Genomic DNA, 25,982 nt, shown 5'->3' on the forward strand with positions numbered 1-25,982 from the left:
CCACGGAAGAAAGTGGTCAGTCATAAACTCTACGTACTTTGCAGAGGTCATTTTCACACCGTCAGGGACCCTAAAGGGGCCTACCAGCTCTCTCCCCATGATTCCAGCCCAAAACATGACTCCGCCACCTCCTTGCTGACGTCACAGCCTTGTTGGGACATGGTGGCCATTCACAAACCATCCACTACTCCATCCATCTGGACCATCCAGGGTTGAACGGCACTAATCAGTAAACAACACGGTTTGAAAATTAGTCTTCATGTATTTCTGAGCCCACTGCAACCGTTTCTACTTGTGAGCATTGTTTAGGGGTGGCCGAATAATAGCTTTATGCACACTTGCAAACCTCTGAAGGATCCTACACCTTGAGGTTCGCGGGACTCCAGAGGCACCAGCGGCTTCAAATACCTGTTTGCTGCTTTGCAATGGCATTTTAGCAGCTGCTCTCCTAATCCTATTAATTTGTCTGGCAGAAACATTCCTCATTATGCCTTTATCTGAACGAACCCGTCTGTGCTCTGAATCAGCCACAAATCTTTTCACAGTACGATGATCACGCTTACGTTTTCTTGAAATATCCAATGTTTTCATACCTTGTCCAAGGTATTGCAGTATTTCACGCTTTTTCTTTCCCATATTGCTTGAAACCTGTGGCCTGCTTAATAATGTGGCCTGCTGAAGGAACGTCCTTCTTAAGTAGTTTTCCTTTGATTGGGCACACCTGGCAAACTAATTATCACAGGTGTCTGAGATTGATTACAATGATCCAAAGAGCCCTAAGACACAATACCATCCATGAGTTTCATTGAAAAACTAATAATTAAATGTTTATGACACTTAAATCCAATGTGCATAATAATTTGGAACACGGTGTATATATGGCACCCCACTGAGTCTTTATGGCAGTGCATGGAGTCTGCGCAACTTTCTGACACAAGGAGAAGCTACTTCTGGTTAGATATGTTAGCTCCTTTGGGGCGAATATCTTGGTCTCTCAGTAAAAAGATTTGTCTGTATGCACTATAACTCCTTTGCTCTACATCTCTCAATACATTTTAGACAACCCTCTCCTGTCAGACAAAAGAATATTAACTATAAACGTATATGCCTATAATCAGAAGAAAGGCAAAGAAACATCTTTATCATTTAAAGGGTAATTTTTAATGCAAAAAAAATAATAAAAAATGGAAAATCATAGCTTATTTCTGTTATGTTTTGTTATTAAATGGGGAGTGGTGAGATGATAACAGCCTGAAAATTAAGGCACATTTAGACACATAAGAAAGTCAACCAGTAGAGCAGTGGTAGTAACATAAAACACTTCAGAACGATTTCCCTTACGTCCTACAGCAGCACAATCATGGGGTATTTCTGCCCCTGTGTGCTAGTAGGACAGATGGAATTTTTAATTTAAACCTAATATTCCAGAGTCCCCTCCCTACATAAGGACATCCAGACCCTCCTACCATGTGTTTTTTTTCTGTCCTGTGGACTTGGACAAGATGGGTTTGCACTGTTTGTTTGCTTTGCATTGTGTTACTGCTTTCATTTGTTAGGGTATGTGCACACACAAACTCAAAAATTTCTGAAAATACGGAGCTGTTCTCAAGGGAAAACAGCTTCTGATTTTCAGATGTTTTTTAAGTTACTCGCGGTTTTCGCAGCGTTTTTTATGGACGTTTTTGGAGCTATTTTCAATAGAGTCAATGAAAAACGGCTCCAAAAACGTCCCAAGAAGTGACCTGCGCTTCTATTTCGCGGCCGTTTTTTTTTTAAAAAAAAAAAGGGGCGCGTAAAAAAACGGTTCACCGGAACAGAACACAGTTTTTCCCATTGAAATCAATGGGCAGATGTTTGGAGGCGTTCTGAACATACCCTCACGCTGAACTTCCTAGATTCCTGGGAGGCGTACAAAGGGTGTTTTAACCCTATGCAATCTGGAAACGGCTGATGCAGTCTGCTATTAAGGCTGGGTTCCCACGTAGTGTTAACGCCGCAGAATTTCCGTAACAGAAAACCCGCTGCAGAAAATATAAAATCCGCAGCGTTTTCTGGGGTATCTACTGTTGCATTTTTCTAGCAGAAAATGCTGCATAAACGCAGGATAGGTGCGGATTTTGTGTGCGTTTTTCCCGCAGCGGTTTTACCTGGGGTTTTAGTGTTAAACATTGGTTATAACAAAGTATATGTCCACCTGCAGATTTCCAGTGGTTTCTACTGCGTTTCCGCTGCGTAAGCACTGTAAAAACCACAACAACATAAATCTGTTGCGGAAATTCTGCTCCCCATTGAAATCTGTTGGCCAAACATGCAGCATCTCCGAACAGAACACGCAGCATAAATTGACAAGCTCGGAATTGAAAAACGCACTGCAGAACACTGTATATACAACAAAAGAAAGAGCAGCTGATGTAGCCGGTGGCAGTGCTGTTAATATATCAGTTGATATACTGAATTGGATGAATGTAGATATGGTCCAAGCTAAATTAAATAAAATAAATGTGCACAAGGCCAGATGGGATACACCCTAGAATTCTTAAAGAGCTTAGTTCAGTTATTTCTGTCCCCCTTTTCATAATATTCAGAGAATCTCTAGTGACTGGTATAGTGCCAAGGGACAGGCGCAGGGCAAATGTGGTGCCTATTTTCAAAAAGGGCTCTAGGTCTTCCCCGGGTAATTATAGACCAGTAAGCTTAACATCCATCGTGGGGAAAATGTTTGAGGGGCTATTGAGGGACTATATACAGTATTAAGTGACAATAAATAGTATTATACGTGACAGCCAGCACGGTTTTACTAAGGACAGAAGTTGTCAAACCAACCTGATTTATTTTTATGAAAAGGTGAGCAGAAGCCTAGACAGAGGGGCCGCTGTGGATATAGTGTTTTTGGACTTTGCAAAGGCATTTGACACTGTCCCTCATAGACATCTAATGGGTAAATTAAGGACTATAGGCTTAGATAGTATAGTTTGTATTGGATTGAGAATTGGCTCAAGGACCGTATCCAGAGAGTTGTGGTCAATGATTCCTACTCTGAATGGTCCCTGGTTATAAGTGGTGTACCCCAGGGTTTAGTGCTGGGACCACTATTATTCAACTTATTTATTAATGATATAGAGGATGAGATTAATAGCACTATTTCTATTTTTGCAGATGACACCAAGCTATGTAATAATGTTCAGTCTATGGAAGATGTTCGTGAATATCAAGCGGATTTAAACAAACTAAGTGTTTGGGCATCCAGTTGGCAAATGAAGTTTAATGTAGATAAATGTAAAGTTATGCATCTGGGTACCAACAACCTGCATGCATCATATGTCCTAGGAGGAGCTACACTGGGAGAGTCACTTGTTGAGAAGGATCTGGGTGTACTTGTAAATCATAAACTAAATAACAGAATGCAGTGTCAATCAGCTGCTTCAAAGGCCAGCAGGATATTGTCGTGTATTAAAAGAAGCATGGACTCGCGGGACAGGGATGTAATATTGCCACTTTACAAAGCATTAGTGATGCCTCATCTAGAATATACAGTTCAGTTCTGGGCTCCAGTTCATAGAAAGGATGCCCTGGGGTTGGAAAAAATACAAAGAAGAGCAACAAAGCTAATAAGGGGCATAGAGAATCTAAGTTATGAGGAAAGATTAAAATAATTAAACCTATTTAGCCTAGAAAAAAGACGACTAAGGGGGGACATGATTAACTTATATAAATATATTAATGGCACATACAGAAAATATGGTGAAATCCTGTTCCATGTAAAACCCCCTCAAAAAACAAGGGGGCACTCCCTCCGTCTGGAGAAAAAAAAAAGGTTCAATCTGCAGAGGCGACAAGTCTTCTTTAGGGCATGACCACACGTGGCGGAATTTCACTTAAATTCCGCTGCGGACACTTCGCAGCGTTAATCCGCAGCGGAGCCGTTTGTCCATTGACTTACACTTTAATTTAGAAGTGTTCGTTTAGACGAGGCGTAAAATTCCGCTGCGGAGCATAGGCTGCGGAGCGGAATTTGGTGTCCGCAGCATGCTCTGTCTGTTGCGGAACAGTGGCGGACTCATGGCGGAATTTCTCCATTGACTTCAATGGAGATTCTAAGTTCCGCAATGAAGTCCGCAGCTGTCATGCACATGTCATGTGTGCTGCGGATGCGTCTTGCTTTTTTGCCATGACATTTCTTCATTCTGGCTGGACCTATGTATTTCTAGGTCTACAGCCAGACTGAGGAAGTCAATGGGGCTCCCGTAATGACTGGAGCGTTGCTAGGAGACGTCAGTAAATAGTCACTGTCCAGGGTGCTGAAAGAGTTAAGCGATCGGCAGTAACTGTTTCTGCACCCGGGACAGTGACTACCGATCCCAATATACATGTATCTGTAAAAAAAAATGAGGTTCGTACTTACCGAGAACTCCCTGCTTCTGTCTCCAGTCCGGCCTCCCAGGATGACGTTTGAGTCTAAGTGACGGCTGCAGCCAATCACAGGCCAAGCACAGGCTGCAGCGGTCACATGGACTGGCGCGTCATCCAGGGAGGTCGGGCTGGATGCCGAAAGAGGGACGCGTCACCAAGACAACGGCCGGTAAGTATGAAATTCGTTTACTTTCACTAGGGAAAGTGCTGTCCCTTCTCTCTATCCTGCACTGATAGGGAGAAGGGAAGCACTTTTCCCGCAGTCCGCAGCAGCTAGTCCGCATCAATTTTCTGCACATTTTGTGCAGATCCGCAGCAGAATCTGCAACCCGGATTAGGTGCGGCATTGATGCGGACAGTTGCGGAGGAAATCCGCCACGTGTGGTCATGCCCTTACTGTGAGAACAGTGAATTTATGGAATAGTCTATCGCTGGAGCTGGTCACAGCAGGGACAGTAGATGGCTTTAAAAAAGGCTTCGATAATTTCCTAGAACAAAAAAGTATTAGCTCCTATGTGTAGAAATGTTTCCCTTCCCTTTTCCCGTCCCTTGGTTGAACTTAATGGACATGTGTCTTTTTTCAGCCGTACTAACTATGTAACTATGTAACACTTTCCCCACAACTTTGTGTGTTTATTTTTCTGCATTGTGGGCATGAGATTTTCTAAATGTAATTCACTTTGCTGCTACTGTAAATGCTGCAAAATTTCCGCACTGAATTCAGTTGCGGAAATTCTTCAGTGTTTACACTACATGGGAACCCGGCCTAATGTTATAGCTGTTTGTTGCAGTAATGCATCTAAACCTTTTCCTCCCTCTAGGAAGCCTGAATCAGCGTCCCTTGGGACGTTCCACGTGTTGGGTTGGGGCAGAAGCACCCTGAGTGTTCAGCATTTCTCAGATAAGAGTTTTCCTGAGAAAATTAGTATTTCCATGAAGAGGAAGCCTCTTCTTTTGTTTCATGTGTGCATTTAATCTGGACATGCCAGATTAGTTAGACATGTCAGAGAAGACTATGGCCCTATCTACCACTGGTAGACATTCTCTCTGGAATAAACTGTGCGCAGTTGAGCTGATTAAAATTGTGGAGAGCTTCTCTGACAAGAAGGGGTACCGTAGTCATTTGATGTAGACATAGACCCTTCAGTCGTAGAAACATTTCCTCTGACATCATAGAAGTCAATACCGAGGCAGGCCAAGGTTCCCTAGAAGGGTATTAAGAGGCTCCAAAGCCCTCAACAAAGTCAATCAGGATGACCGAGCAGTCTAGGGCTCTGCGTTAAAGGGAGTCTGTCACCAGAAATGTCCGTATTGAACTACCAACAGGATATTATAGATTAGGCTATCCTTATTCTGTATTATGTTTTTCCACAGAGTGCCTCCTTTGAAGAGAAAAAGCTTTTATTAGATTTATGCAAATGAGCATTTTGGAGCAACGAGGGCATCACCTTTGCTCCAAAATGCTCTCTCTTCATTCCCCAGTTGAACCCTCCTCCCTGCTTCCTTTGATTGACATAGGCCAGGCAGCATACTAGGCGAGTTCACGCTCGGCCCCGTAGTGTAATGAACGCGCGTGCGTTCCTACATCCAAATAGGCACATGCGCAGTTGTGCCAATTATATAGCCATATTGTATACTCTACAAGTCCAGGGGAGAGTAGTCTGTGTAAAGTCGGACATTATAACATCAGGCAGGGTGGCATCTGAACAGAACCCCTTGTCAGGGTGGTGCGAAAGATCTTGATATGGACAGAATTAAATCTACTTATCGTCATTTCGGGTGAATACTTTTTTTTACACTTTTGCACTATTTTTATTGTGATCTTGTATACCATTATATTTATACAAAGAATATATATCTTTTCAACTCTAACAGGTTGTTGTCTTTCATTTTTTGTTGTACCTATCTCTACATTTTGGCTATTTCTGAGATTTAGTGAAGCATCTCAGCGGCACACAACATCCCTATGTATCATAAGGTCTACCTACTCATTTGTTCAAGTTACAATGGCCCATGAAAGACCATTTTAAGTTGAAAATATTGTAACTTGAGGCCATTGTAACTTGAGAGAACACTATCAATGCTTAGGCCTCAAGCACACTTCAGTGATTTTGTTCAATGTGCTATCTGTTTTTTTCACGGATAGCACACTGAGCCATTCATTGGCATGGGACCATGCAGACTTCCGTTATTTTCACGGATCCGTGTGTCCATTCCACAAATAAAAGAACATGTTGACTCTTGTAGCCTATGGGTCTGTCAAAATAACAGACCGCACAAGGAAGGCATCCGTTATTTGCGTATCCATTGCGAAGTATCGGCAGGGCGGGCTACATTTCCCAGCATTCAGCATAAGATGGATGTAGGGAGGCTGATCAGTATGGTGCATGACCATCCTGAATTGTTGGATACACTGTAAGAGTCATACCATGACCGCTACAAAAAGATGCTTCATGGGAGGAAATAGCCAAGGAACTATTGCAGCGTCATTGGGAGCAGGGAAATCGTGCACAGCATCAGAAATCAGTAAGTAAATGCTCACATTCATCTTTGCTGTAATTTTTTAATTGATGTCCTATTTTGAGCTTAGACCATTAAAAAATGCTTGTTGGTGATCAGACTTTACGCAGCCGTGCAAATGATGTTTTTAAAAGGAGCCTGTGATTCGCCAACACAACTGTAGCTGCGGTCTACGGTATGCCTTGCTAGAAGAGTGTCAGAGGTAAACGAAATACTCGCTCAATGCCCACGGCCCCTTCAGCTGATCCGCGGGGGTGCATATAGTTTGACCGACAACGATCAGAAATGTATGACCTAGTCTCTGTATAGTGAATCAACTCTCCAGATTATTTATACCCTTTTTATATATCGGGACCAATTCAGACATAAACAGTCCCATGTTGGAAACAGCAGTGAGGCTCCATCTAAAAAGCGGGCATATATATTCACGCAGCAGCTCATGTTCCTTAAAGATGTGATGGAACTTCATTAGTAAATTGTTGTTTATTTTCGTATTTTCGCACCTTTTTTAACAGTATTGTAATTCTATTTTTTTTTTTTTTAAAGGTAGCAGTGCAATGAAGGCAATGAAACTATCATCATTATGTATTTCAAGGCGAGTAGGATTGTGTGAAAATATACTGTAGCCCCGTATGATATATGTGATGTTGGATATTGGGGCTAACTCTTGACACATCCGAATTTTTAGTTTTGAGTACAGTTAGGCTCTAAGTTATTAAAAAAAACATGAATTTCTGTTAACATAAAGCTTATAGGAGTCACAGATTAAGCTATTGAGGGTTTTTGGAATTATACAGATTTATAATTGTTCAGTAACGCGTAATTCCACCCTCATACAAAATTCCCTATCTCTATTGGGTACTGTCTAGATAATCAGGATGAGCTTAATAATTCAACTCAATTGACCCTAATGTCATAATTATTAATTCATTCTATCCATGTATATAACATTTTGGGTGGAAGTCCTCTTTAATGTTAATGACCACCTTTTGTTTTTTTCTAAATAGGTTTAAAATTCTGTGCTGAATAAGTTCTTAATATACCGTTATAGTGGTCGGAGCTCTGTTTTTCTAAAACAGAGCTCCAAATCCCCTGCATATACATTAGTTTGAAAGATAACTTGCTAGCTGCAGCCGCTAGAGGAATCGATTTACCAATACTGTCTATATACTCACTCAGACTATACCCAGTAGTCCAAAACCCAACCTACTTTAAAGGGCACGTTCAGACGTGGCGGAATTGTTGTGGAATTCCGCTGCGGACAGTCCGCAGTGGAAATCCGCAGCAGACAGTTTTTCTATTGGTTTCCACACCTTTTTAGTTATCTTCGTGCAGACGTGGAAAATTACGCTGCGGACCATAGGCTGCGATGCAGAATTTTCTGTATGCAGCATACACTTTCTGTTGCGGACTTGTTGCGGAATTTCTCCATTGACTTCAATGGAGTTTCAAAATTACGCAATGAAATCCGCAGATGTAAAGTGTGTTGCGTTGTGGATTGCTTTCAGGAACAGGATATTTCATCATTCTGGCTGGACCTATGTGTGTCGAGGTCTATACCCATTTGTCATATCTAAATGAAGAAAAAGGAGAGAGGAGGACACTCTACTAAGGTAATATTTTAAGGAACGAGGGACAGTGTGAGCAAAGAGGTGAGCTGATACACTCACCTGGCAGTGTTGTGCTAGGATAGGCACAACACTATTGCTTAGCGTGGAAACGAGAATTCATGAAGATCGTTGTGGGTGTCGGTTGCCACCCGCTGCTATCCCATGAGAGAAAGTTCTGTTCCCGGGGAGATCGAACACAGGATGTGGAGAAGAAAAAGTTGCAGAATTCGGGACACGGCGCCTGACATGACATGACATGACATGACTGAGACTTTTTCTTCCCCACATCCTGAGGTCTATACCCAGACTGGGATGGAATGTTTGAATGAGAGCAGGGTGTGATCTGAACCGGAATCCGCAACGGATTCTGCAACGCGGATTATGTGCGGCATTGATGCGGACAGTGTCTGCAGAATTCCGCCACGTCTGAACATGCCCTAATAAAGAAAAATTTATTTATAATGGAACACAAACTGGGTTAAAAGGGCCACACTATTTTTTTATAGGTTGATCAATTATCCATTCAGTATTTCCTATTTTATCAGTAGCTGCAATCTCTAGTTTCAAGCTCAATAATTACCTATGTTGTGGCTGCCTCATATTTTGGCTAGCTATCCTATCTGTGGGTTAGCTGAGCTCAGAGGTCCCTACACACAAGAGGATATATGACGGTATAGATGAGTGTTGATGTTTACAGACTACAAACAAACCCTGTGTAGTCAGATCCTGAGCTCAGCCAGATATAAGGCAGCCACAACAAAAGCAACTATTGAGCAACTGTTTATTTAAAAAAAAATGAATGCCTTATTTGCCATATTCTGAGACTCATAACTTTTTATTTTGCCTTTGGTTGAGCAGTGTGAGCGGTTTTTTTTGGGGGTTTTTTTTTTTGTGGGATGAGCTGTAGTTTTTGATGGTACCTGAAACTTTGGGGTATGCTCGAATTTTTGATCACTTTTTATTCAATTTTTTGGGGAGTTGAGGTGACCAAAAATAGCAATTCTGGTGTTTTACATTTTTTTGTAATGGCGTTCACCATGTGTGTTAAATAATGTTATATTGCAAAAGTTCAGAATTTTACGGATGCAGTGATACCAATTGTGTTTATTTTCATTTTATATTTACACTACTATATTACAAAAATGGAGGACTTGAGCAAGTTATCGTTGGATCGCTTGTACAATATACTGCAATACTTATGTATTTTTATTTATACGTTTATTGTTTTTTTTTACTGGCACATATTAAGCCATGCCTCTGGCAGATAGCAGATCTGGGGGCCTTCAGTAGGCCCCTGGACTGCCATGACTACTATCAGCACCCCAGAATCGCATCATGGGGGAGGGCAGCATCTAAGTGGTTAAACGACTGTCTGCAGTGAGGTGTCATCAGCGCTGGTCCATCCAGTGGCAGTGGAGGGGGTTGTGTCTCGGGCTTGGAGACAACCCTCTCCTTATGCAAGGTTGTGATCTTGGATATCGGACAACGGGGATCGGAACACGGGAACGGAAACCAGGATCAAGCATGAGAAGGCCTCCAGGTATGTTAACTACAATTTTGCATATATATTTTATAGGTAATTTTGTCTAGAGGGTCGCTTTAATAATAAGACAGTATGTAGTTAACTCCCATGCTTCATCTAGTGGTGACTGCACATAGCAGACATGTTTTCTTTTAAGGTTATGTCTATGTGAGGATTCGGAGCTCTGTATCAGAAAAACAGATCTCCAACTGCTATACGAATATATTAACCCCTTCCCGACATGCGCCGTACATGTACGGCGCTGTCGGGAGGTGCTTCCCGCAAAGCGCCGTACATGTACGGCGCAGTGATTGTGCGGGCTCAGAAGCAGAGCCGGCACCATCACCGCGGGGTGACAGCTGTCTTATACAGCTGGCACCCTCCTGTAACTGCCAGGACCGGAGCTACTCTCCGATCCGGCAGATTAACCCCTCAGATGCTGCGCTCAATAGAGCGCAGCATCTGATAGGTTTTCACCCGATCGGCAACCCAGTGATGCAATCGCTGGGTTGCTGTGGCAATCGGACGACAGAAAATGGCGTCCGAGTCTGCCTTGTACGGGAGCCGATGAGGACCCGCCTTCGGCGTGTCCTCATAGGCTTGCTGTCAGTGAATAACTGACAGCGCTAATACACTGCACTACGTATGTAGTGCAGTGTATTAGAGTAGCGAACGGGGCATCAGGCCCTCATGTCCCCTAGTGGGACAAGTCAGAAAAGTAAAAAAAAGTTAATAAAAATGTGGTAAAACAATAAAAACACACACATTTCAAATAAAAATAAAGCTAAACTGACTTTTTTCCCATAGTAAGTCTTTTATTATGGGAAAAACCGTAAAAATTAAAAAAACTATACATAATTGGTATCGCCGCATCCGTAACAACCCAAACTACAAAACTATTATGTAATTTATCCCGCACGGTGAACGCCGTAAAAAAAAAACATGGAAAACAACGCCAGAATCTTTGTTTTTAGGTCACATCTCCTTCCAAAAAATGCTATAAAAAGTGATCAAAAAGTCACATTTACTCCAAAATAGTACCAATAAAAACGGCAATCCGTCCCGCAAAAAATAATCCCTGACACCGCTTTGTGTACGCAAAAATAAAAACGTTATGTGTCTTAGAATATGGCGACACAGAAAACAAATGATTTTATAAAAAAAGTGATTTTGTTGTGCAAAAGCCGCAATACATAAAAAAAACTATATAAATTTGGTATCGCCGTAATCGTATCGACCCGCAGAATAAAGCTAACATGTAATTTAGGGCGCACTGTGGATGCCGATAAAAAAAACCAATAAAAAACGATTCCAGAATTGATTGTTTTTGGTAATTTCCTTTACCAAAAAATGAAATAAAAAGTGATCAAAAAGTCGTATGTGTTCCAAAATGGTACCAATGAAATCTACAGCCCGTCTCGCAAAAAACAAGCCCACACACCGCCCAATCAACTGAAAAACAAAAAAGTTACGGCACTAGTAATGCGGTGATGAAAAACATCTCAATGCGCAGGCCGGAGGGGAACATTCCTTCAGTTTCAGGGCCCTAGTATTTAGGAACTAGGAAAGGGAAGGGACATCGCACATCCGCTGGAAGCGAGGGCGCCCGTATTATACCAGCGCAAAACTTTCCCAGCAATATTTCCCAAACTACGAAGGAGAAAAAGTCCCCAAAAGGTGCAGAGTGTTAAAAAAGGGGGATAAGAAAGAAAACTGTTTATCAGTGCGACACCGGCCTGCGCATAACGGATCGCTTCACAGCGTAACACACATCTATGGAGAATTGTATTATTTACCCCATTATTATACCCTCTTATTATGCCCTGATGTTCTCCGCACAGATTACATATGCCCCCACATTATAAACTGAATACCAGCAAAACTCAAACAAAACTACCAAGCAAAATCCATGCTCAAAATGGCGGTCTTTCCCTTCTTAGCCCTACAGTGTGCCCAAACAGCAATTTATGGCCACAAGTAAGGCATTACCATACCCGGGAGAACCCGCTTAACAATTTATGGGGTAACATTCTGCAGGGGCACAACATCTTGTGTGGTGAATGGGCAGATCAGTGGAAAAATTGCAATTTTCACTTTGCACCATCCACTGCGTATTCATTTCTGAAAAACACCTGTGGAGTCTAAATTCTCACTACATCCCTTGATAAATGCCTTTAGGGGTGTAGTTTCTAAAACGGGGTCACTTTTGTTTGGTACATCAGGGGTTTTGCAAATACAACATGGCGTCCGCAAACCATTCCAGCAAAATCTACGCTCCAAAAGATAAATACCGCTCCTTTTCTTCTGAATGCTCCCATATATGTCAACAGCTGATTATAACCACATATGGGGTGTTACCGTACTCGGGAGAAATTACTTTACAAATGTTGGGGTGCTTTTTCTTCTCTATTCCTTGTAAAAATGAAAAATGTTGATCTAAAACGACATCTTGTTGGAAAAAAAAATTATTTTTCATTTTCATGGCTTAATTCTAATTAATTCAGCAAAAAACCTTAGGGATCAAAATTTTCACTATACCCCTAGATGATTCCTCAGGGGTGCAGTTTCCCAAATGGAGTCAATTTTGGGGTGTTTCCACTGTACTAGTACTACAGGGGCTCAGCAAATGTGACATGGCGCCCAGACACTATCCAAAATCCAAATGTGCTAGTTCCATTCTGAGCCCTACCGTGTGTCCAAACAGCCGTTTATGACCACATGTGGGGTATTGTTTTACTCGGGAGAAGTTGCTTTACTAATTTTATGGTGCTTTTTCTCCTTCAGTCCTTGTGGAAATGAAAAAAAAAACCTAAACCTACATTTTATTTAAAAAAATGTAGATTTTCATTTTTACGGCCTACTTCCAATAAGTTCTGTAAAACACCTGTGGCGTCAAACTGCTCACTGTACTCCTAGATAATTTCCTCATGGGGTCTAGTTTCCAAAATGGGGTCACTTGTTGGGGGTTTCCACTGTTTTGTCCCTTCAGGGGCTTTGCAAATGTGACATGGCCTCCGCAAACCATTCCTGCTAAATTTGAGCTCCAAGAGCCAAATGGCGCTCTTTCCCTTCTAAGCCCTGCCCTGTGTCCAAACAACCGTTTATTACCACATGTGGGGTATTGTTTTACTCGGGAGAAATTTCTTTACAAATTTTATGGTACTTTTTCTCCTTTAGTCCTTGTGGAAATGAAAAAAAATTAGCTAAACCTACATTTTATTTGAAAAAATGTAGATTTTCATGGCCTAGTTCCAAAAATTTTTGCAAAAAAACTGGCCGGTCAAAATGCTTGCTACACCCCTAGATAAATTCCTCGAGGGGTATAGTTTCCAAAATGGGGTCACTTGTTGGGGGTTTCCACTGTTTTGTCCCCTAGGGGGCTTTGCAAATGCGACATGGCCTCCGCAAACCATTGCTGCTAAATTTGAGCTCCAAGAGCCAAATGGCGCTCTTTCCATTCTAAGCCCTGCTGTGTGTCCAAATAACCATTTATTACGACATGTGGGGTATTGTTTTACTCGGGAGAAATTGCTCTACAAATGTTGTGGTGCTTTTTCTACTTTAGTTCTTTTGGAAATGAAAACAAATTAGCTAAACCTACATTTTATTTGAAAAAATTTAGATTTTCATTTTCATGGCCTAGTTCCAAACATTTTTGCGAAAAAACTGGCCGGTCAAAATGCTTGCTACACCCCTATATAAATTCCTCGAGGGGTGTAGTTTCCCAAATGGGGTCACTTTTGGGGGGTTTCCACTGTTTTAGTTCCACAAGACCTGTTCAAAGCTGACATGGTGCCTAAAATATATTCTAATAAAAAGGAGACCCAAAATCCACCAGGTGCTCCTTTGCTTCTGAGGCCGGTGCTTCAGTCCAGTAGCACACTAGAGCCACATGTGGGATATTTCCTAAAACTGCAGAACCTGGGCAATAAATATTGAGTTGCATTTCTCTGGTAAAACCTTCTGTGGTACAAAAAAAATGGATTCAAAATGAATTTCTGGAAAAAAATAATGAACTTTGTAAATTTCACCTCTACTTTGCCTTAATTCCTGCGCAATGTCTAAAGGGTTAAGAAACTTTCTAAATGCTGTTTTGAATACTTTGAGGGGTGCATTTTTTAAAATGGGGTGACTTATTGGGGTTTCTAATATCTAAGGACCTCAAACCCACTTCACAACTGAACTGGCCCCTGTAAAAATAGCATTTTGAAATTTTATTGAAAATGTGAGAAATTGCTGCTAAAGTTCTAAGCCTTGTAACGTCCTAGAAAAATCAAATGATGTTCAAAAAACGATGCCAATCTAAAGTAGACATATGGGGGATGTTAGTTAGCAACATTTTTGTGTGGTATAACTGCCTGTCTTACAAGCAGATACATTTAAATTGAGAAAAATGCTAATTTTTGCAATTTTTCGCTAAATTTTGGTGTTTTTCACAATTAAATACTGAATGTATCGGGCAAATTTTGCCAGTAACATAAAGTCCAATGTGTCACGAGAAAACAGTCTCAGAATCACTTGGATAGGTAAAAGAATTCCGGAGTTATTACCATATAAAGTGAAACATGTCAGATTTGAAAAATGAGGCTCTGTCAGGAAGGTCAAAAGCGGCCAAAGAGGGAAGGGGTTAAGAAATCAATCGGCATAGATGACATGATGAGATAAGGTAGACATTCCCTTTACTGTATAGCCTCCACAAGCATGTTATGTTCAGTTTATCAATTACAGTAGTAATATATTGGAACCAGAGCACACATTATACTTGTGTACTTATCTACTATTGTACCGGTGATCTTTTCATTTTCTTCAACACACAAAATAGCTTAGTCGTAGACTGACATTACAGTAGGGGAAATTTTCTTCACTGTGAAAGTAACGATGGATGCCATTTTCAATGCCACCTCTCAAGTGGCATATGTAGAATGTTCCAGCATACATTTTCTCCGGAAATATCAGGATGCTTTTAATTAGTCCACATTGTATCTTGAAGAAAATAAAGCTTGATTTTCTAGTGGGGGAGACTGAAACATTCTTAATTCATCTTCTTTTATTGCATAGGAATAAAACCATCGCTCATCCACATAGGTCTAGCTCACCATGGGATTTCCAGCTTCAAATATACTTTGTAATATTCTAAAAACTACTCCCATTTTAGGAGTAAGTCAACATAGTTTATCTAGATTTCAAGAATGTTCCCCATAAAGTGCAGGTTTTCTGCATTTGCTATGCAATAAGGATATCGGCCAGCAGGTAAATTCTTTCATTGTGCAATTGATAAAGTAGTAATTTTTAGCCTGAAAGACACCGGCTGGTGCATTAAAAAGATGGATGTACTCCAATCTAGAACATCCTAAATAATTGTCAGTCATGACACCTTCTCCAGGTTCATCTAAACCTCCTTGTGGTTAAAGTCTTCACTGGCTGCCGATGTTAGATCTCCATTAGTCCAGATCTCTTGCTTGGTGTCAGATGCGGGCACAGTCATCGTCAGCTCTTTCCGCTTACATTTTTTTATCAATTTGGCAAATGCTAACAAAATGGCACAAAATATCATAGAAATCCCGCTTAAAAGGAATGCTGCTGTATAGTTTCCAGTTGTGTCCACCAGCCAACCTGCACAAGACAAAAGAGGATGATTAGAAAGTAATGGTCACCATTCAATAGTTCCCAAATGATTAAAGGAACACTGAAAGACTGTGTAATGTCTTGTGCCGAGCCAAACACAGGGCTTCTCTCTTTGGTTTCCGTTGAATGCCTGTGTCGTGCACCCTCCCTCAGACCCTGTACTTGGCATAACACGCTGTATATATTTTGTCTGAAGTGTTCCTTTAATTGTCAACAACTTGTCTGCGCTTAGGGTGGTTTTTCATACTGATGACCTATCCACAAGATAGGCCATCAGTATATGATCAGTGGGGCTCCGATACCCTGCGCTGATCAGCTGTTTCGACTGCCTCCAGCATCTGAGCTTTTGCAATGGTCAGTGCCGGAAGCAGTTGGCTCCGACCACTGTATAACGGCCGTGTTGCAACTCTGCACCTCTGCTCCTATTCAAGTGAATATGCAAGATTATAAGGAGGTGGTTCATGACTTCTAATTGCACAATAATAAAATGATGTCAGACAGAGCTATCACACTATATAAATGAAAGTATGTTATAATGGATGTAGATTCTAAATATTATGTCATCACCGAGTATGGCATGTAAAGTCTTTGGCAGTTCGTTGGAGGTCCCAGATATAGCTTTTGAACCAAGCTATTCCTCTACCACAAAATTGGTATTACATAATTTGTAGGTAGTGTCCAAATAGGTATCATGTGCACCAGATTATTTTGAGGCATTCCTGGAGTTGGGTTCTCAGAATTGGGTTCAGCCTAGATCCACCATAGAAGTCAAATATGCAAGAATTGGAGCTTTTTTGCATATTATACAAATTGTGGCAGTGAAAACATATTTGAAGATAACAAGTCACATAGAAAAAAATTCTACCCAAGCTACAACAGTGCCAACATTTTCTCTATCTCCATGAGCCTTATTTTTTTTAAGTTTAGTTTACATATAGTCATAGATCAGAGAATATAAAAAGTATAGCTACAAAATACTTGTGAAAATAATGAAGTCGGCATACCTGATATTGGTGGGCTCACCAGGTATGGCACTGCATGGAGAAAGAACACCACACCAAGGGCAGATGATAAGCTGGATGTTCCTACAACATCTCCAGTCACAACAGGAATCAGGGCAACGTAGGCTCCATCAAAATAACCAAATGTAACAGAGAAGGGAACAAGTAGTTCAAAGCACCTTAGAATCGGAAGGAAAAGGCAACTAAGACCGTCCAGTGCCACGGCTATGAGGTAGCATGTGTATCTGTGCTTTATAAGGAACCTAAAAGAAAATACAATTTTATTATTGAAATGTTAAGGCTTGCATTCTTAACGAGCTTTGGGTCAAAATGTTCCTGCCTTTTATTTTAAGCTGATTTAAACAATATATTAGGGAAATCCAAAAAAAGCAACTACATAATATCTTATGGGGAAAAAATAGACAGCAGCCATCTATACTGATCTAGTTATTATATCTCCCAACTTTTTGATGTCAAAAATCCACTTTTTCATGCATGTCTATATGCCGGAATAGTTTATTATTTACACATTTTGACAAAATTTAAATCCAAATTGCAATGGAATAATACAAAATTTGGGGTCTAATATATTGTTAGGAATCAAATAGACATTTTCTGTAGTAATATAGTTAATGTATTAATGCAAATCTTTTTATCAGTTTTAAAAGAGGGACATTTAAGGGGCAAAGTAGGACATGGATTTCAGTCAAAACTAGGCAGTTCCCCGAAAAAACAGGGAGAAATAGTAGATTGTGGGTCATGTATACTACTTTAGACACTAGAGGGCATTGTCTTACTACATATTTAACTATGGCTTGTATGTGTTCACATTGGGGAGCTTTTTTCTGGGTTTGATAGAAATTATTTTTTATTTTGCAGAAAATTAAGATTATGCTAAATTTTTTTATTTAGCAGGTTAATTTTTTTTTTTTTTTAACTCTATCTATCATGCTTTATGGCAGTTAAGGAAATCTAGTTAAGGGGGTTTTAATGGGTGATAATTTTCTGATCGCAGGGTGCCCCACCACAGGATCCCAAACCGATTGCGGGAACAGAGGAACTGCTCCCCCTGTTCCTTCCCACTGCTTAACCACAGTGCCTAGGACATTGAATGGAGTCGAGCACGCGTGCTGCCTATCCATTCAAAGCCTTAGAGAATGACGGAAACATTCGAGTACAGCACTCAGCTGTTTCCGTCAGTCTCGTAGAAATCGAATGGAGTATTGAAGGCATTCTCGACCACCACTCCATTCAAGCTATTTCTTACTGCGGAAGAGGGTGGGGTGCAGTGAGGAGGATCTGGTTGTTCGGGACCCTCTTTATCGCAAACGCTGGGGATCCCAGCAGTGGGGCTCCAGCGATCAGAAAATTATTACCCATGCACAGGATTTTTGATTCTGGGAACAGAACTTCAAGATAAAAATATATATATTAAATGAAATGTCCCCTTTACCACTAGATGGCACCACTTCAATATGAGTTTTCTGATCCAAATTTTTGTTCTACACTGCTTGTTTATGCTTTTGAATCATCTCCATACAAATAGGAGCATCCATCTGCGAACTTTTAAAAGCCATACAGCAACCCTGTAGAGTGACACACGAAATCCCTACGAGTACCCTTTTGGGCCAGGTCCATACGAGTCAGATTTGGTGCGAATAATCCCATTGCATATCTGACCAAGGATCCGCAGCAAAATCCACAGGAAAAATATGCACCGAATCGTGGTGCAGATTTTCCGCTGCGGATTTTTCTGCAGATTCTAAAAAGAGTAAAAATAAGTTAATGGTTTAAAAATCCACAGCTTTGTGATTTTGCTGCAGATCCACAGGCAATCCACAGTGAAATCCACTACATTTCTTTACTTGCAGCTTTTTTTCCAGGATTTTTTTGACCCCATTGAAATAAATGGGGAAAATCCACAACAATGTGTTATTTTTTTCACAACAGAAATAGATATGCTGTGGATTTTAAAATCTGCAATGGAGGTCAATTTCCATGCGGAAAAATTCTGCAGCATGTAGATGAGATTTGGAAAACACTACTGCAAATACGCAGGCAAAATCTGCATCAATTCCATTCCGTGTGGACTTACCCTTACAGATCAGCATTGCATGCAATGCTTTTTGGGGAGAAGGTCAGCATAATATAACATGCATTGGAACATGCCACTGATTGATTGATTTATTTATTTATTTTCATACCTCTATGTGCCTCCATATAAAATTTAAGGTACTCGGAGGTATAAGTGTAAGAATGGCGCAGGAACACCTGACTGAAAGCAGGTATCGTCATTGTGATCAGAGCCTTTCTAGGTTTAACTAGGTCCAGTATTTGAGCGGGGGGGGGGATTTTTGGGAGGGGGGTCCAAATTGATTGGATTTACATGACGCAAAGCAATTTGCTGTTGAGGACCTAGCTTTATTACTATATACTAGCACTATACGACCATTTTTTAGTCTACTACAAAATAAAGCGAATTACCTTCTGTCCGTCAACCATCCAAAGGTGATGTTACCGACAATGTCTATAATGCCCAGTATAGACATTAGAAAAGCGGCTTGTTGGTGGCTCACACCAACACTAAGAGCATAAGGCACAAGATAGACAAAAGGAGGACTGCATCCATAGGCTAGAAATAAAAATGATATTGCAAGAATGATGAAGTTTGGTTTCAGCAGAAAGCTGTACTCCTTTTGAGAACAGTAGCATAGACTCTTGTGTGTGCAATCCTGGCTCAGAGGTGAACATTTGGCAGAAGGAATGGTACTTTGGTTTAACTCATTTGGATTAGGCTCCTGCGTTAGTGAATAGTGTACAAAGTCCTCCTTCAAGTTTATAGGTCTCATTAAAGCACCACAGACACAAAGATTGGCAACAAAACCACCAAGGATGAGTAAAGCTCCACGCCAGGAAAACTGTTCAATTAGCAGCTGTACCACTGGGGCCAATATAAAGGTGCCAATCCCACTTCCAGACATGGCAATTCCATAAGCCAAGGCTTTCCTCTTGTCAAAGTACTTTCCCACCATGGCAATAGCAGGACTGTAACAAAGTGCAAATCCAAGACCTGGAAAAAAAATCCATAATGAGTGAAAAATGTGACAGACTGAAAAAAAAAAATGCTGAAATAATTGGACCGAATGATTGTGGGCCGTTGTTGTTCTAAAATATCTCACTAGATTTGCATCATCATCAGTTTGAATATTAAAATTGTATTGATGTCACATGTCTATGCGAAAGATATGGGGACCTTCAAGACACAAAGCCACACAGGATATAGTGATGACAGTATCCATGCCTCCCAACCGTCCAGGATTCAGCGGGGCAGTCCCGGATTCTGGGCAATCTCCCACTGTCCCAGGTGGCCGGGGTTATGTCCCGCTGTCAACTCTATCTGTAGGATGCAGATACAGCTGAACCCAATTCTGAAGCAGGGAACCATCAGCTCCCTGCTTCAGAATTAGTTTAGAGTGGAGGAGCAAAGAGAGCTCCTCCGCTCGCTGAGGACTCCCTGCCCGGGTACAGCGCTACTTTAAGAGCTGTGCTTGGGGAAGCCCTTGATGTTACTGTCCATATATGAACAGTGACGTCAGTGGCTCCCTCTGCTCCTCCACTCTGAACTAATTCTGAGGCAGGGAGCTGATGGTTTCTTGCTTCAGAATTAGTGGCTACTCCTTGAGCGGTATCCCCATTGCCGATGATCTGGCCGGGGATTCCGCTCTTAGAGGAAACCCCTTAGATCACTGATGTGTATATGGACATTGACATCAGGGGCTCCTCCTGGAGCAGAATCCCCGGCCAGAGTCAGCAACCGGGATTCCGGTCAAGGAGTAGCCACTGAAGTCACTGTTCTTATATGGACAGTGACACCAGGGCTTCCCCCTAGGAGCGGAATCCCTGGCCTATGCTCTGGCTGGAGATTCCGCTCCTAGAGGGTGACCCAATGACGCTATCTACAGGGGGGTCTTTGTGGCACTACCAGGGAGGGGGCTGTGTGGCACTACCAGGGAGGGGGCTGTGTGGCAATACCTGGGAGAAGTAGTAGAAATTTCCCCATATACTTTGGCATCATAATGAAACCTTCTTATTATTACAATAGGATATTACATAACTGGCTGAAAAACAATTATCACAACTTGTATCCCATTGAAAACCTTACCTCTTAGTGTGTTAAATGTTTATTCTGCCCATTAAACTATGTTCTGGCTCAACTCATTATGTAATAAAACAAGTAACGTTCGGTGTTCACATTATCACATAAAAAAACCTTTTTAAAAATAGACACAAAAGTCGTGACCAGTCTGTTGATGCAGGTGGTCTGTGATGCACATTTTTCCTTTGTAAATGTTTGGCACTTTTCCATGCAAAAACAATAGTAATGCCAGATTGTTAATACTATCCTCTAGGAGACCAAATACTAAGCTTTTAATACCACAGCTACTCTAAGCTAATAATGGATGTTATTATTCTTATTTCCATTTAGCTAGTGAAAAAGCTAATTTACGCCAACGGTCATCTGGCATCTGATAATAGAGTTACGTGACATTCTGTCATTTTATGTCTGCCATGCAGGGGTTGGACAAACTCTTTTAATGCCCAAGGCAGGGGTTTCACAATGCACTCCCACTCTCGATCCCTAAAGTTTTACATGAAAGTTATTGAATCATGAATTAAATTTCCCCCTGTTGACCCCGCCTTCCCCACCAGTCTTCTTATTTATAATAAAAACTCCACATTTACTCCGCCTTCCCCTCGCCCCGCCCACTGTCATGTAAATGTATATGTTTTATAATGTTTTTATGTCTAACAATACGTGTTTTACTGATTTTAGTTTTAGCAACTCTATGAAATACCCTGGTGTCAATAAAATCCTGTGGCTTCAGAGATGGGTCAGCGGTGGATAAAAAATGTGTCCGACCAATTTGTAACTTTTTTTGCTTTCTACTTGCTTCCATATTCTGTTTATTTCAGGTCATAATTTAGATCAGCCTCCTGACGACTAAAATATATTATAAAAGAACTCCACGACACTTAGGTCTCCTGCACACATTCTTTTTTTTTGGGGGGGAGGGGCATTTAAAAAATGCTTCAAATAATGTGTCTTAAAAAATGCGCCAGAAGATGGCAACACAGTGCAGTTATTGTTCAAATTTTGAATTATGGGTGGTTTAAACCCTCAAAAGAGCCACACCTAGGGCATGCAACATTTTGGAAAAAGCGCCATGGGAATAAGAAAAATTGGCACAAAACACCACAAACAAAAAGGCCATGGACCACATTTATTATTTAGTTTACGCCTGAATTTGGCAGAAATTGATTAAATGATTAATACAGTAGATTAAAAAGTAGCATCTGAAATTTCACCAAATTTGCACCAGATATTTGTCTTCTCACTCCAAATAAAGAGAATAGGCGAGAAAAGTGGACGCAGTCAGCTGTAAATATACATTAAGACGTATTGTTTAGGTTAAAAAGGTACAAAATAGTGGCGCAAATGTACAGTTGCTCATAGCAGATGTACAAAGATTTTCAATTAGTCAGAGAATTAAAAATGCACCGGATTTATTAGGAGGTGTGTGCCTATTAAGAAAGTAGGGACAATTCTGCCAACTACTCTTTAATTTCATTGGTGCAAAATATGCCATTATTAATATGTGTTGGCCATTGTGTGTAGAGAACTTCCTAATCTTCTTTTGACTACCAGCAAACATCAGGATGCTGCATTTTCATTTGAAGGGTTGCTGAACTTTTAAAAAAAACTTTTATGTTAGAGACTTATCAAAAACCTTGATCGGTGGGGGTCCGGGTGTGAGACCCCCACCGTTGCTGAAACGGAAGTGCAAAAGCATGCAGCTGAGCGCCCTGCACCTTTGGCTGTGATCCGTGCTTCTCGCTAGGCTGAAGATGGGCTCATAGACGTTCTATCTGAGCACGCCTTTAAAAATAAATAAAAAGATTGCCATGAAAAACGCCGCAAAAACCTGACCTAAATGCTGTGTGACAGCTGTTCCAGCTGCCAGAGCTGACCACTGTATAGCGCCCGTGCTGGGTTACTGCAGCTAGGAACAGAGCTGCATTACTGCGTTACTGCGGCATGGCTGCTATATAGAGGTTGGAGCCATCTGCTTCTGGCACCAACACTGCATAGCTCCCGTTGATCAGAGGCTGCCGGAACAACTGATCAGTGCAGGGTCCAGGCGTCAGACCCCCAACGATCATAAACTGGAATAGGTCATTAGTATAAAAAACAGCTCCCAGCCTGGACAACCCCTGTAAGAGATGAGATCATCTGGAGTGGAATTCTGTAGTTCATTTCTAAACAATTGTGTTAAAGGTTATCTAGACTTTCATAAAACTTTTGACATATCATAGTGACATGTCAGACGTTTTAATCAGTGGGGGTCCAAGCACTGGGAGTTGCTGAGTTTATCTGAATGGGGTTCGCAGAAATCAATGCACATGCTTCAAACACAACCCCATTTAGGCTACATGCACACGTTGCGTATTTTGCTGCAGAAAATATGCAGCAAAACCGCAAAAAATTCGCAGGAAAAAACGCACTTTACGTTTTGCTTTGTTAATAGCTGCGTTTTCACGCTACAGATTTTGCTGCGTATTAGATGACAGTGTTGCAATGTATGTAATCATTCATTTTGTACTAAATTCATGGAGTCTGTACTGTGTTCTAGTTTACAACAAATAAATAGAATTTAGTGCTGTGACTACAAGATTGAGAAAGTTGATATAGTGGAAAGCTATATAAAAGAAGTGGATATTACCTGTGAGGACTCCCAGGGTGAGGTAGAGATACTCCAGGCTTGTTGCAAATGAACTTAGGATAAGTCCCGTGGAAGCAAGAAGACCACCAAGCATGATTCCCATTTGACAAGAGACATGATTGCTCACATAGCTTCCCAGAGGGGCTGTATAAGAAATTACAATCATTAAAACCTTTGTAAGGATGTTTGCATAAGATTAATCTAATTTCATGTCGCTGCTATGGGGCCCATGGAGCTGGCCCATTCCCTTTCCTCAAGGACCGTGAGGCTATTACCTTTATATTGTTCTTAAAATCCAGTCGTTTTGTAAAGCTACCAATGACCAGTGAGATGGACAACTCTGGTTCAATCTACGTTATTGGACAAGTAAATAAATCAATGCATGTAAGCTTCCTTGGGAAAGACCTCATGGAGATGTTTTTTTTTTTATCTTATTATAAGTTTATTTCTTTTAAACATGATTTTTCTTTTTTTTCAAGATTCATTTAGAATATCACATTTAAAAACATGGGTATGAAGGATGGGTGTCATAGCATAAAAATAAAGTGGTAGTCCATTCCTGTTAGTCAATTATGTCATGACAGAAGATCCCAGTACTTGTCGGCACTACAGTAGTAGCTGGACTTTCCTTCACCTAAGGCCTTATTTACGATTTGCACACGCAAAAAACAGGCAGTTTTTCATGCATATGACTGTCCGTGTTGCGTGTTGCGAAAGTGTAGTTTCCGTGTGTGTCATTTATTTTTCTCATCTGTGTTTCTCCTCTGTGAGCGCTTCCTGGTTTTAATCCTTATTCTCTCTGCATTTCTTTAGCAACTAACGCGTGAAAAACAGGCTGCACCTGGATGCCATGTTGCCGTGTTTTTCACGCACCCAATGGGTGTGCAAAAATTGACCATAATAGGACATGCGGTGGGTTTCACCCAACCGACACACACTCCTTAAAAAAAAACACGGATGTGTGAATAGCCGCGTTGAATTGGTCAGTGTGCTGTCAGTTACTTTAAATGGACAGCACAGGCACGTGAAAAAACGTTTGTGTGAATAAGGCCTAAGAGAGGTATTTTGTTTGCTGCTATCCAAATACCCTGGACAAGGAAGAGCAGCTTGTTGGGACCCCCAGCAGTCAGGGCAGATGCGCCACCGGCCCGCCTTTGACTGGTTCTCCAGTAGAGAGTAGTCCCACCCAGGTTCCCACTGCCTACAGTAATTGTCTATATGGTACAACCACTGGATCTTCATAATTAAAGAATGATAGTATTATAAATACAGGCAATATTTTCTCTCATTTCAAAGACGTTATTTATCCCTCATGGTGAAAAAAAACCATGAGGTATATTTCAGAAAAATAGAAATTTGCCAAGGGAAACAAATCCCATGCATTAGGTGTTTTCTTTCCATTTTGGATATAAATTAGCTTTGCTTTAGATTGTATGCTATGGTAAATACATCACTTGGTTACCCCCTTCCCAGTGGATGCATCTTGGGCCTTAGTGAACATTTTTTTTTAGCAATTTTATTAGTTTTTTCATCATCAAATTCCAAGACCAATAACTTTTTTTTTTCCATGAACGTGAACTAATGGGGGCTTTTCTTTTTGTGGGAAGAGTTGTATTTTATTTAAAGGCACAATTTTTGTTTTATATATATATATATATATATATATATATATATATATGTATACACAATGTATTGTATACTCTTTCTAAAACATTGTGGGGGATGGAAAAAGAAACAACATTTCCGCTATTGTTTTTGGGTTTTGCTTTTACAACATTCACCGTGCGGGATATATAATATGCTATCTTTATTCTACGGGGGGGGGGGTACGATTACCAAATATGTATTGTTTGCTGGTATTTTTCCTCTTTTGTGTATGTATACACAATGTATTGTATACTCTTTCTAAAACATTGTGGGGGATGGAAAAAGAAACAACATTTCCGCTATTGTTTTTGGGTTTTGCTTTTACAACATTCACCGTGCGGGATATATAATATGCTATCTTTATTCTACGGGGGGGGGGGGGTACGATTACCAAATATGTATTGTTTGCTGGTATTTTTCCTCTTTTGCAAAGTAAACTCACTTCCTTTAAAAGAAAAATGTGGTTTGGTGCTGTCGCGTTCCAAGAATAATAACATTTTAATTTTTCAATCGATGGAGCTGTATTGGCTTAATTGTTGTGGAAGGAGTTGTCGTTTTCATTGGTACCAATTCATTTAGGTATATATGACTTTTTGATCACTTTTTATTTAATTTTTTGGGAGGTGCAATGAACATAAGACCGTAATTCTGGCATTGTTATTTAGGAGGGTTTTTTCACCATGCGGAATAAATAACGTCATGATTTTATGGATTATTAATTTTATAGGTCATTACGAATGTAGAAATACCAATTGTCTGTACTTATATAGCACAGTGTATTATGATGCTTGTCAGTTTGAGGCCTCATTTACACGAGCGTGTGCGTTTTGCGCGCGCAAAAAACGCTGTGTGTCATCCGTGTATG

General features: G+C 40.8%; 1 protein-coding gene across 2 annotated transcripts in view; it reads right to left on the bottom strand.

The window, feature by feature from the left end:
- Positions 1 to 14,724: 14,724 nt before the first annotated feature.
- The window catches only part of SLC16A12 (solute carrier family 16 member 12), a 55,926-nt gene continuing 44,668 nt past the window's right edge, over positions 14,725 to 25,982 (bottom strand). For both annotated transcript variants that reach the window (XM_075841205.1, XM_075841206.1), the window contains exons 4-7: positions 23,471 to 23,614; positions 19,173 to 19,758; positions 16,692 to 16,951; positions 14,725 to 15,675 (exon numbers count right to left, since the gene is read on the bottom strand). In XM_075841205.1, coding sequence (XP_075697320.1) covers positions 15,452 to 15,675; positions 16,692 to 16,951; positions 19,173 to 19,758; positions 23,471 to 23,614 — 1,214 coding nt within the window. In that variant the 3' untranslated portion in view covers positions 14,725 to 15,451. The remainder of the gene's footprint in view (positions 15,676 to 16,691; positions 16,952 to 19,172; positions 19,759 to 23,470; positions 23,615 to 25,982) is intronic.

Source organism: Rhinoderma darwinii, chromosome 11 (assembly GCF_050947455.1).
Source record: "Rhinoderma darwinii isolate aRhiDar2 chromosome 11, aRhiDar2.hap1, whole genome shotgun sequence".
Classification (NCBI taxonomy): Eukaryota; Metazoa; Chordata; class Amphibia; order Anura; family Rhinodermatidae; genus Rhinoderma; species Rhinoderma darwinii.